At 35.6% G+C, this 13,188-nt stretch overlaps 1 protein-coding gene across 2 annotated transcripts in view; it reads left to right on the top strand.

The window, feature by feature from the left end:
- Positions 1 to 12,775, top strand: part of ARMH4 (armadillo like helical domain containing 4) — a 156,089-nt gene extending 143,314 nt beyond the window's left edge. For both annotated transcript variants that reach the window (XM_074235900.1, XM_074235901.1), the window contains exons 7-8: positions 3,819 to 3,953; positions 4,159 to 12,775. In XM_074235900.1, the coding sequence (XP_074092001.1) occupies positions 3,819 to 3,953; positions 4,159 to 4,224 (201 nt within the window). In that variant the 3' untranslated portion in view covers positions 4,225 to 12,775. The remainder of the gene's footprint in view (positions 1 to 3,818; positions 3,954 to 4,158) is intronic.
- Positions 12,776 to 13,188: the final 413 nt, after the last annotated feature.

Here is a 13,188-nt window from a genome sequence, read left to right as displayed (position 1 = left end):
CTTTGTCAGAGAAAGGAAGTCAAAAAGCATTTATTAAACGCCTAGAACATGTTGGGCACTAGGTTAAGCACTTTCAGAGTTTTTATAACAATGGCTGCCTTTCTCTCCCACTTTTTTTTTGAGGCATTTGCAAGGCAAATGAGGTTAAGTGGCTTGCCCAAGACCACATAGCTAGGTAATTATTAAGTGTCTGAGGTCGGATTTGAACTCAAGTACTCCTGACTCCAGGGCCAGTGCTCTATCTACCACCACCTAGCTGCCCCTTCTCCCCCACTTTTTTTTATTAAAGATTTTATTTGAGTTTTACAATTCCCCCCCCCATCTTACTTCCCTCCCCTCCCCCTCCCCTTCCCCCCATGGAAAGAAATCTGTCAGTCTTTACTTTGTTTCCATGTTGTACATTGATCCAAATTGGGTGTGATGAGAGAGAAATCATATCCTTAAGGAGGAAAAAAAAAGTCTTAGAGATAACAAGATCAGACAATAAGATATCTGATTTTTTCCCCTAAATTAAAGGGAATAGTCCTTGAAATTTGTTCAAACTCCATGGCTCTTTATCTGGATACAGATGGTATTCTCCATTGTAGACAGCTCAGAATTGTCCCTGATTGTTGCACTGATGGAATGAGCAAGTCCATCAAGGTTGAACATCACCCCTATATTGCTGTTAGGGTATACAGTGTTTTTCTGGTTCTGCTCATCTCACTCAGCATCAGTCCATGCAAATCCCTCTTGGCTTCCCTGAAATCCCATCCCTCCTGGTTTCTAATAGAACAATAGTGTTCTATGACATGCATATACCACAGTTTGCTAAGCCATTTCCCCAATTGAAGGACATTTATTGATTTCCAATTCTTTGCCACCACAAACAGGGCTGCTATGAATATTTTTGTACAAGTGATGTTTTTACCCTTTTTCATCAACTCTTCAGAGTATAGACCCAGTAGTGGTATCGCTGGGTCAAAGGGTATGCTCATTTTTGTTGCCATTTGGGTGTAGTTCCAAATTTCTCTCCAGAAAGGTTGGATGAGTTCACAGCTCCACCAACAGTGTAATAATGTCCCAGATTTCCCACAACCCTTCCAACAATGATCATTATCCTTGCTGGTCATATTGACCAGTTTGAGAGGTGTGAGGTGGTACCTCAGAGAAGCTTTAATTTGCATTTCTCTAATAATTAATGATTTAGAGCAATTTTTCATATGGCTATGGATTGCTTTGATCTCCTCATCTGTAAATTGGCTTTGCATATCCTTTGACCATTTGTCAATTGGGGAATGGCTTTTTGTTTTAAAAATATGACTCAGTTCTCTGTATATTTTAGAAATGAGTCCTTTGTTAGAATCATTAGTTGTAAAGATTGTTTTCCAGTTTACTATATTTCTTTTGATCTTGGTTACAGTGGTTTTATCTGTGCAAAAGCTTTTTAATTTAATTTAATTGAAATCATCTAGTTGGTTTTTGGTGATGTTCTCCACCTCTTCCTTAGTCATAAACTGTTCCCTTTTCCATAGATCTGACAGGTAAACTAGTCCTTGATCTTCTAATTTGCTTATAGTATTGTTTTCTATGTCTAAATCCTGTAACCATTTGGATCTTATCTTTGTAAAGGGTGTGAGGTGTTGGTCTAATCTAAGTTTCTTCCATACTAACTTCCAATTTTCCTAGCAATTTTTATCAAAGAGAGAGTTTTTATCCCAATAGCTGGACTCTTTGGGTTTATCAAACAGTAGATTACTATAATGATTTTCTGCTAATGCACTTGGTCTATTCCACTGGTCCACCCCTCTATTTCTTAGCTAATACCAAACAGTTTTGATGACTGATGCTTTATAATATAATTTTAGATCAGGTAAGGCTTTTTCTTTTGCACTTTTTTCATTAAATTCCTGGAAATTCTTGACTTTTTATTTCTCCATATGAATTTACTTACAGCTTTTTCTAACTCATTAAAAATATTTTTTTGGAATTTTGATTGGTAGGGCACTAAACAGGTAGTTTAGTTTTGGTGGAATTGTCATTTTTATTATATTAGCTCTACCTATCCATGAGCAGTTGATATTTGCCCAGTTATTTAAATCTTTTTTAATTTGTGTGAGAAGTGTTTTATAATTGTTTTCAAAAAGTTTCTGAGTCTGTCTTGGCAAATAGACTCCCAAGTATTTTACACTGTCTGAGGTTACTTTGAATGGAATTTCTCTTTCTATCTCTTCCTGCTGTATATTGCTAGACATATATAGAAAAGTTGAGGATTTATGAGGGTTTATTCTATAACCTGCAACTTTGCTAAAATTGCTAATTGTTTCCAGTAGTTTTTTGGTTGATTTCTTGGGATTCTCTAGATATGCCATCATGTCATCTGCAAAGAGTGTCTCTCCCACTTCTTAATCCATTGCCTTGCCTTCCTTTATGTAGTAATAGTTCCCAGAGTAATTGGGGGCGGGGTTCTAAATATATTGGTCGACTGGTGTAATTACTGAGAAATCTTTAGGTTGCATGGCCAAATTGGTATTTTGATATCATCTGTCTTAATGAACCTAATACTTCTTGGTTACCCTAGAAAGGGTGAAAGAGTTAATATTCAATCATTCCGTCAATTGATTAGCATTTATTAACTGCTCAGTTTATATGACACATTATAAGGCTCTGAATATACAGATATGTAAACATATAAACACAAACATACCTACAATATAAAAAAAATCTTGATACAGAGAAACAAGGACAGGTTTTGAAATGAGAGGATCTAGTTTCAAATATGGAATAATAATTAACATATTCAAGATTTTGGACAAACGACTTTAATCTTCTGAAACAGTCTCCTCTTCTCTAAAATGAGGAAGTTGAACTAGATGTCCCTTGAAGGGCTTTTCCATCTCCAAATCTATGATTATGGCCCTTTGAAACATTCCTTCCTTTTCAAGAATCTGATTAGGAAGAAGATTGTTCTATTGATTCACATCTTCCTTCTTTACAGTACTGTCCACTTACTTTCCCTGAGTTAACTTCTGGATAACTACTTTATTTCACCCATAAGCCTATGGTTTAGGTCACTAATTTCTTTGTTACACTCTTTCCCATCTCTATTTTTCCTTCCTTTCATTTAAGTCATTTTTCTTCTTTTGCTGTAAATTACCTCTTTCATGTGGTTTTCAGAACCTTTCTCTTTCATTTGGAAGTCCCTTCTCTTTTCTCTTTTCTTTTCTTTTCTTTTCTTGTCTTGTCTTGTCTTCTTTCTTTTCTTTTCTTTCTTTTCTTTTCTTTTCTTTTCTTTTCTTTTCTTGTCTTGTCTTGTCTTGTCTTGTCTTCTTTCTTTTCTTTTCTTTCTTTTCTTACAGACTGAAATTTTCTTACTCACTGAGATTTAAAGAACATGAATATCAAAATCTAGACTCTCATTTAACCTCAGACTGAATATGTTAAAGAATACATTGATCCCAACAGAGATTTTTAAATTTCTCTTCTTTTAATAGTAGTAACATTTTTGGAAACCCTCTTCCTCCATCTTTAATTCAAATTATATTTCTGCCACTCCAAACTAACACTGACAATTGTGCTTATCCAAGTGGTTGGAGGTGTCACTCAATCTGAATGATTTATTTCAGTATATTCTTCAACTTTTTGAAAGATCCAAAAATAGTGAAGCCTCTCCCTCATGATTCACACACCTTGCTCCCTGACTTTGTACTATGTACACTGTATTCAATAACATGGAAAATAGGAGAATTTAAAACCTATAAAAATATACTATAGTCCAGCAGATGTGAGAAATCAGGCAGTCTGTTTAGTATTTCAATGCTTGTCTCCATTTTATGCAGGCAGGATACATGTCTGGAATGTTGGTGCCCGTGGGGGTTGGGATAGCTGGAGCCCTATTCATCCTGGGAGCACTCTACAGCATCAAGATTATGAATCGCCGAAGGCGAAATGGATTCAAAAGACATAAAAGAAAGGTATGGAAATAATAAAGAAATGTACTCAGTTTCCACATATACTTTGGTGTTCTACTTTACTGTATAAAGGAAATGGTGCCTAATGAAGCAAGGATACTTTTGAAATGCAGTTGCTATTTGTTCTTTATTTTACTTTGAAATTGGTTTTAGAATCTACCATTTTCATACACAGGTTTTAATATTTACTTTTTTCTTTCTCCCACAGAGAGAATTTAACAGTATGCAAGATCGAGTGATGCTCCTTGCTGACAGTTCTGAAGATGAATTTTGAATTTGACGATGGTTCTATTATGATAGCTAACAATATTATTATTTAATTTTTACTTTTAGGCAAAAAAAGATACCCTGCTGCATTACTACTATCAGGCTCTCAGTCCACTAAATAGTTATTTTTCTTTTCAATGGGCAAAAAAGGGCATGCTGTGTCCTAAATGTAATATGTGATGGATATTTGTTTTTATGCAGTTGTGAATTTCCACTTCCATACACTGTGTCTCATAAATACGCAGTGTGCCTATTATGTAGTAGGAATGGATAGGATAAAATTTTGTTTTTTATCAGTGTCTTTTTCTTGTTTTAGATTAACTGCACAAATCTTAACTGTTATTGTAACAGAGGCGTGCTGAATTTTGGAATAGAAATCTTAATAAGCAATCACTTGTGATGATCTCTATCCATCTTCTTACCTTAGAATAATCAAATGTCATTAAATGTAGCTGTAATTTAGAATGAATCAAATCTTTTTCACTAAGGAGATTTGTCACTGCAGCATAAATACATATGGAATTATGGATATGTTGCATTTTGTGCCTCAGGCTTCCTGTTCTGTTTTTTTCATGCTCCTTTTAATACTTTTTTCTTGGCAAACAGAATTATGGAGGGACAATAACAGAGCGAATTGATTCACTGTTTAAGTGTGTTGAATGCATTCCTTAACAGCACAATATATTTTAACAAACATTGACAGATTCTCAGAAGTTCTTGGTGAAAAGTCACCAATGTATTTGAGGACATCATTTGTTTTTGTCAGACAGATGAGAGAAAAAAGAGGATATGATCTTTACCCCAGAGTTTTGAGCTACTATTTGATTATATATTTGGGTGAAAGTTGAACTGAATTACTGAGGGTTTTGTTTTTTCATTTCTGTACCTCTTTATTGTCAAAGAAATAAGTTATTATAGTGATAAATGTTAAGTTAGGCTGCATTAAAAAAAGACAATCAGAGTTGGTTCTCTGGCCAGATCCATAATATATCTCTCTTGGAGCATTACTTGTATTTCCTAAACTATCTTGGAGCATCATTCCCTGGTCTTGTCTTTTGTAATTAGAAATCTGAGGTTTATGATTGATGCAGGTTGAGTTGCAGGGTAGAGAAGTAATATTAATAACATACCCAGAGCTTTATGCTTTTCAAAGTACTTTCATATTTGTTATCTTACTTAATCTTCAAAACCATTCTGGGCAAATATTACTATCACCATTTCATAGAATAGAAGCCTGAGGCAGAGAGAAATTAAATGACTTACTCAAGGTCTAGAGGGAACCTGAGACAATGACAACACAAGAAATTGGAAATGCTGATTTTCCAGGCCCATATTCCTCTGACTGAACCAATGAGAAGGTAATGACCTGTATGAGCCATTCTTTAAAAAAATTCTATTGTATAAACTTCTATAAAGTCGGTCTACTTAGTAGTTCTTTAAAAATGAAAATTTCCTTCTTTACTCCTTTTCTCTGTTTCTTTAGCTGTCACACAAATTATTTTTTTCTCCTTCCATCTTCTATCCATCATATCAAGCCTGCATATTGTCTCTAGGAAACCAGAAGGACATTTTATTCTTAAGACTATTATTTAGTTATAGATGACTCAGGTGTTAGAGACTCAGGTGAATTTCTTGCTAAACACTAATGATATGAACTATTATTCTAAACATTTTCAATTATTTTTGCCCAGAGAAATGAGTAGAGAGATATAAATATTAGGTAATGCTATATATGTCTATAATTAAAAATAAGGTAGTGAATAGGGGAAGTAATAAAATTAAAAGTCAGATTTAATAGAAGCCTTGAATAGATATCATGATATCTTCAAGAGACCTTACCTACTAGAGAGGATGGTTTTAAATATGTGTATGGAGACAACTTTTTACCTATTACAAAGAACTAAGCTGGGGGTTAGGTAGTTTTCAGGATATACACCTCAGATCCTAGAACACTCATATGGTCCTAAGTTTCTATACAGGTTAGGGGCAACAATATATTTTCTTCACAAATTAGGCATAGATCTCAATATTATTTGTTTTGTTACTAACAATCATTAGTGCCATAGCCTATTAAACTGATGCCTTAACTAGACCATGATTAATAAACTAAACTTACAAACAGCAGTATCTGTAGAGCATTAAGAAGAATTTAAACCTCTTCTGAGAGGTAAACTCCTTCTTCCTTATCAGATTCTAAAGGACTGACTGTGGATGATCTATAACTTAAACTGATGCAAAAAATCAGAATCTATAGTCAGGAACTTATTACTGTTTAAATGCCAGAAGACAAAGAGGAAAAATAGACATGCTTTTCATGTGTCACCCTCAAAGCCACTGGCTATTATAATAACAGGATTTAATAATCCTTTTGGTTCTTAGGACATCCATATGTTGTTGATGACCTATCCATTTGAGTCATTTTTATAAAGGCAGAAGGTTTCTCAATAATACCATTGTTCTATATAGGTAGTTAGATGATCATAAAGAAAGTCTGGCTGTATCTTATTTAGTATATTGATTCTGAGAATGTTAATGTATGTATATCTTGACTAAAAGCTAGTTTGTTAAAATGCATTGTCAATTAAAACAAGTTACAAGGGGAAATCAGACCCATAGGAACAAAAATATGATGGGAGGGTCTTAAAAATGCCAGGGCTCAAGAGGTAGTATACACAATTGCCAAACATTCATTTTGCATCTTGAAAAAACAACTGAATGAAAACTGCTTGCCATATATCTATCTATCTATCTATCTCTATATATCTATATGGCAGGCATTATGCTAAGTGCTGGAGATATAAACAGAAAAGTGAGACAGTTGATGTTCTTACAGAGCTCAAACTATGGTTGGAAAGTCTAATTGAAGGAAAGATGGAAAGACCCTATTCTCAGGGTACACCTGTGGGTATTATGATTAGGCTCAGGGTTTCCTGAGCCTGGGAGTCTCAAAAAGTGGCCCAGAAGATGGTAAGGTATCATGATCCGCTGTCTTGGAAGCAGAGTTGTTGGTGACTTTCAATTCATCTGATGGGGAGGAACAGTCTGGTCACCTTGGGCTGCTCATATATTATGGAAATAAGGGGGAGAAAGGAAATATAAATAACATTACAACAAATTTTTGTAACAAGAGTGAGATTGGATCATTGCAGATAAAAGTTATGGAGACATGACATTAGAATCACGTTTACTATCATGTATAACTTAAGAGAACAAAATTCAAAATTTCCAATGTCCAAGGTGCCATTCACTGGCCACAGAAAACTTTTGTCTGGTATTTAGAAATGTACTAAGGCTGAGTCTACTTTGATAATTCTTACTTTGAATCACCACTGACCTTGATGCTTTGCATGGTAGTAGGAACTGGTCATATAGTCTTAGTTATATTAGCATTGACTTCATGGATAAAATAGAAAGAGTAATGGTGGTTGATGGAGCCAGGGCTGAGTTTGTAGCTGAATCTGGTTACTTACCTCTAGAAATTTTGGATTCATAAAGAAGATGCAGAGATTTAGCACTTGGGAAATTGGTAAAAATTAAAGGCTTTTGTGGGTATAATAAAAAAGCCTGCAATAAACTTTAGAGTTTAAGATTTTACTATTATACCCTATGCATCTGGAATTCAGTAAATAAAAATAAGTAAAGGAAAAAAGAGTCCAAAAAACGAAGACTTGTATAAGAAAAGACTATGTAACATTCTTTGTGAGAATGAGTATTGCTGGTTCTTCTGAGTTTATGATTATATTGTTTTTCATCTCAGTTGTCCATGGCACAAAATTTCCCCTTTTCAACAGGTATATGAAGAGAAAAGATAGACATATTTTCCAGGAAATCATTTAAACATGGTGGGGAATGAGGGTAGGGGTGGATGAAAAGAATGGGAGATACAGATATGGAAATTTGATGATAAAATATGTAAGTACTATTTTGATGCCATTTTCTGCATTGAGGAAAATGGTCTTCAAATTGGAAGAGGGAAATCTAGAAGCCCAAGAAAGCTCTTTTTGAATGACACCAAATCTCCAAGCAGAGATGACTTAGGTTCCAGGGGATTGAAAGAACTTACAGTTATGTTTACAGAACCACTGTCATCACTCTTTTTTAAAAATTTTTTAAGGATCTAGATTTATTTTATATTATTACAATAATTTTGTTACAAGAATAAAACTAAACCCCTCTCCCCCCACTCCAAGAAAATGAGAAACCTCAAGAATAGTGAGAGAGAGAAAAAATATATACTTCAGTCTGTGTTCAGATTCCAATGGCTCTGTCTCTGGGGTGGGTTGCTTTCTTTATCATAAGTCCACCAGAGAGCAGCTAGGTGGTGCAGTGGATAGAGCACCAGCCCTGGAGTCAGGAGTACCTGAGTTCAAATCCAGCCTCAGACACTTAATAATTACTTAGCTGTGTGGCCTTGGGCAAGCCACTTAACCCCATTGCCTTGCAAAACTAAAAAAGAAACCTAAAAAAACCAACAAAAAAACATGAGTCCACCAGAGAAGTTGCTTCAATATTTTTCCCACAGTTGCTATAATTAGCTGTATTTCCCCTCCACTCTATTCCTCCCCACTCTCATTTATTCTATTGTCTTTCTCCTTTCATCCTGGACCTGTCCAAAAGTGTGTTGAGTACCCTCTCCCTCAATCTTCCCTCTCTTCTATCACCTATTCCCCCCTCCCAATTCCCCCTTATCCAATCCCTTTCTTCTCATTTTTCTCTAGGGTAAGATAGATTTCTATACCTTATTGAATGTGTATGTTATTTCCTTTAGGAGCCATTTCTTATGACAATGAAGGCTCACTCATTCCCCCTTGCCTTCCCCTATTCCACTCCATTGAGAAAGCTTTTTCTTGACTCTTATGTGAAATTTCTTAGCTTCTTCTTTATCTCCTTTCCCTTCCTCCCAGTACTTTCCTTTATCAACCATTGACTCCATCTTTTCACTATATTATACCACTATATTCTACTCTTTCCGGTGCACTGTCTATATATGCTCCTTCTAACAGCTCTTATAAATGAGAAAGTTCATATGAGTTATCAATGTCTTCTTCCCATGCAGGAATACAACCAGTTCAATATTATCAAGTTCCTTATAGTTAGTTCTTCTCATCCACCCCCTCTATGGTTCACCAGAGTCCTGTACTTGGAGATCAAACTTTCTGATCAGCTCAGGTTGTTTCAATAGAAAATAGAAAAGTCTGAAAGTCCCCTGTTTCATTGAAAGTCCATCTTTTCCCTTGAAAGAGGATGTTCAGTTTTGCTGGGGAGTTGATTCTCTGTTGTAAACCAAGATCTTTTGCCTTCCAGAATATCATATTCCAATCCCTATGAGCCCTTAATATAGATGCTGCCAGATCCTGTGTAACCCTGACTATGGAGCCTTGGTAGTTGAATTGTTTATTTCTGGCAGCTTTTAGAATTTTCTCTTTGATTTGGTAGTTTTGGAATTTGGCTATCATATTCCTGGAAGTTTTTCTTTTGGGATCTCTTTTAGGAGGTGACTGGTGAATTCCTTCAATTTCTATTTTTGCCCTCTGCTTCTAGGATCTCAGGGCAATTTTTCTGTATTATTTCTTGAAAAATGAATTCTAGGCTCTTCTCCTGGTCATGGCTTTCAGGTAGTCCAATAATTTTTAAATTATTTCTTCTGGATCTGTTTTTGAGGTCGGTTGTTTTTTCCAATGAGATATTTCACATTTTCTTCTAATTTTTGTTTTTTTTGGAAGAGTTTTATTTCTTTCTGATTTCTTGCAAAGCTGCTTTTGCAGCTTCCTTTAGTTCCATTCTATATTTGAAGGAATTATTTTCTTCAGAGAGCTTTTTTATCTTCTTTTCCAGCTGGCCATTTTTGCTTTTAAAGGCATTCTTCTCTTCATTTGCCTTTTGTTTTGCTTTTTCCATTAGGCCTAAACTAGTTTTAACATATTATTTTCCTCAGTATTTTTTGTATTTATTTCACCAAGCTGTTGATTTGGTTTTCATGATTTTTCTGCATCACTCTCATTTCTCCTCCCAATTTTTCCTCCACCTCCCTTAATTGCTTTTCAAAGTCTTTTTTGAGCTCATCCATAGTCTGAGTCCATTTTCTATTTCTTTTGGAGGTTTTGGATATGGAAGCTTTGATTTTATCATCATGTGAATATATGTTTTGATATCCCATGGGATTAAAGTAATTCTTTATGGTCAGATTCTTTTTCTGTTGTTTACTCATTTCTTCAGCCCAAGACTAATTTACAGGACTTCCAGGGCTTTGGGGTTTTATTTTTGGGACACCTCACTGGGACCTTTATTCCTCCAAAGTCTTATGCTCTCTTGCCTGTGCTTTGATTTGTAGATGACTACAGCACTCCCCTTTTTCCTGGAGCTGTAAGGAGGAGTCCTGCTGGGCTATCTTAGTATGGAAGCCCAAACTGCAACCTAGCTCTGAGTGTGGGCAAACAGCAAAGTCCTGCCCCCAGGGAAAGCAGAGAAATTTTTGCAGTCTCCCCTGTCCCCCTCACCATCTATGGTCTGTGCTCTGGGGGTGCAGGCTGCTTTCTCCAGATTCTCCGTGTAAGTTCTGCAGCTGGTGCTCCTTCACTCCACACTCATTGTAGTGTAGCAGAACTCTCTCCCAGACCCTTCAAGCTGTTCCAGGGCTGTGCTGCAACCAGGACTTTTTCCAACTCCTGGTCCTGGTAAAACACACCTTTCCCATGGAACATCTAAGTTATCTTGAGCTGGGAAAATGTATCACTCAGTCTTTCTAGGGTTTCTGCCCCTCTAAATTTTGGCTAGAGTCATAATTTGAAGGATTTTGGAGTTTTGGGGGGGAAGGAGTTCCCAGGAAATGCTACCTTCACCCTGCCATATTGGCTCCGCCACCAAAGAAAATTCCCACCATTATCACTCTTTGAGAATTCATTAAGAATGGTATAGGTTCCAGAATAGTGGAGATTTTCAGAAGGAGGAAGAAAGTAGGTTTAGAAGAATAGTGAAATTAATGTTGATTCCTGAATAACATTATTAAACCAGTGTGTTTGTGTGGGTGTATATTTAAACAATGAAAAAGAAAAGAGTTCTTAAATAGGAGTCACCAAGGGTTCATGAAGAATAATTTCTGTCAAGTTGGCATTTTATTTTTTGATAGAGTTATTGGATAATAAATCAGAAGAATGTTGCAATATAAATAGATCTGTATTTCAGATCACCAAATCAATCAGCAAACATTTATTAAGCACTTACTGTATTCCAGATTCTGTTTTCAGCACAGGGGCATAAGAGAAAGATAAATCAGTCCTTGCCCTCAAGGAATTTACATTTGACTGGGGGAGATCACTAGTATATTAACAGCTTATGGGAGCAGGAAAAGTTTCATGTGGCACCTGGGACATTGGGGAAGCTATTCTGATGGCATTTGAGCTGTCTTGAAGGAAACCATGAGTTTCAAGAGATTGAAGGGAAGAAGGAGTCGATTTGAGGATAGGCACAGAAAGCACAAAGGTGGGAGATGGTATATAGATTGTAGTAAGGTAGACCAATATGGCTGGGTTATAGTGTGTGGACTAGAAGATAGGAAGGAGGAGGTTGTGAAGAGTTTTAAATGATAATATCTTCAATCATAGTAGTGAAAGGGAACCCCTGGAGTTTATTGAGAAAGTAGGAGAGTGATTAAAAATAATCACTGGCACACGTGCAAGATAGAGGAAAGACTTGGCTCAATAATAGTTCATTGTAAAAGATCTAAAAGTTGCTCATGAAAAAGCTAGCACCATCTTGGGCTGTATTAATACATGATGATTAAGAGAATCAAATGGTGGTAATAGTTCCATTATACTCTGTACTGATTGTTAGAATACTTTTTTGTAGTACATTTTAAGAGAGAGACTGACAAACAAGAAGATATGTAGAGTGGGTGTGGGGATGGGAGAGAGTTGTCTAGAAACCCTATTAAATGAAAGAAATTAGGTACATTTCAACCCAGGGAAGGATATGGGACCTGATGAAGATGGAGTAGACTTATTTTGCTTGATGGCAGAGGGCAGAAATGGGAACAATAAATGGTAGATGCAAAGAGGCAGATTCTAGCCAATGTAAAGAAAGCATTTTTAACAATGAGTCCAATGGACTATCCCAAAATGGAATAGATTGATTTGGGAAGCAAAGGGTCAGCTAAGAGACACAGTGGAAAGAATACTGAGACTCTTGAAAACTTGATTTTGAATCCTGTGTTTTTCTGGTTCTGTGACTATCGGCCTTAATCCCTCTGGGCTTCATATATTTCCTCATATATAAAGTGGGAATTATGATGGCACCTCTCTTTGGCCTTAATTCCTCTGGGTCTCAGTTTCCTCATATATAAAGTGGGAATTATAATAGCATCTCTCTCCTGGAGTTATGAGGATTAAATTAATGAGGATAAAACATAGTAACATTTGTAAAGTGCTGTTTAAACCTGCAAGTGCTATTAAAAAACTAAATAATTATTATAGTGGTGGAAATATGCTGAAATAAAATTGCAGAATGCCTTGAATGCAATGTGAAGAGGTTTTCCTTTTTTTTTAGCCAAATAGGCAATAGAGAATCCCTAAAAATTTTGAGTATTTAAGAATGCTGTGATCAGACTTATAAATCAGTCAATATGCATTTACTAATAAATATGTTGATTAATGCATTTGTTAATAAATGTATATTGACTGATCTGAAGAATATTAATATTGAATTCTTGAAATGTGTGATTGCATCAGTAACTTTCTGCATAAGAATTTTTGAATTTCAGTAATTTTAAAAGGTGATTGGGTAGCAAAAAATAATAATTAGCAGAGTGTTTTGGAAGGATTATGAGTATTTTACTTAAAAGGTCATAAATTATAGAATTGAAATGCTGACAACTTGGAAAAAAAGACTAAAACATTTTGAAAAGAACAATCAAGATTTTCTTCTTCACATTGTCTCCTCTGGTATTTTGTTACTAAATAGGTGAGGAAGGGCCAAT

Source organism: Macrotis lagotis, chromosome 4, assembly GCF_037893015.1.
Source record: "Macrotis lagotis isolate mMagLag1 chromosome 4, bilby.v1.9.chrom.fasta, whole genome shotgun sequence".
NCBI classification, from domain to species: domain Eukaryota; kingdom Metazoa; phylum Chordata; class Mammalia; order Peramelemorphia; family Peramelidae; genus Macrotis; species Macrotis lagotis.
The sequence above is the reverse complement of the archived record's forward strand: the minus strand, read 5'-3'. Positions and strand labels throughout refer to the sequence as shown.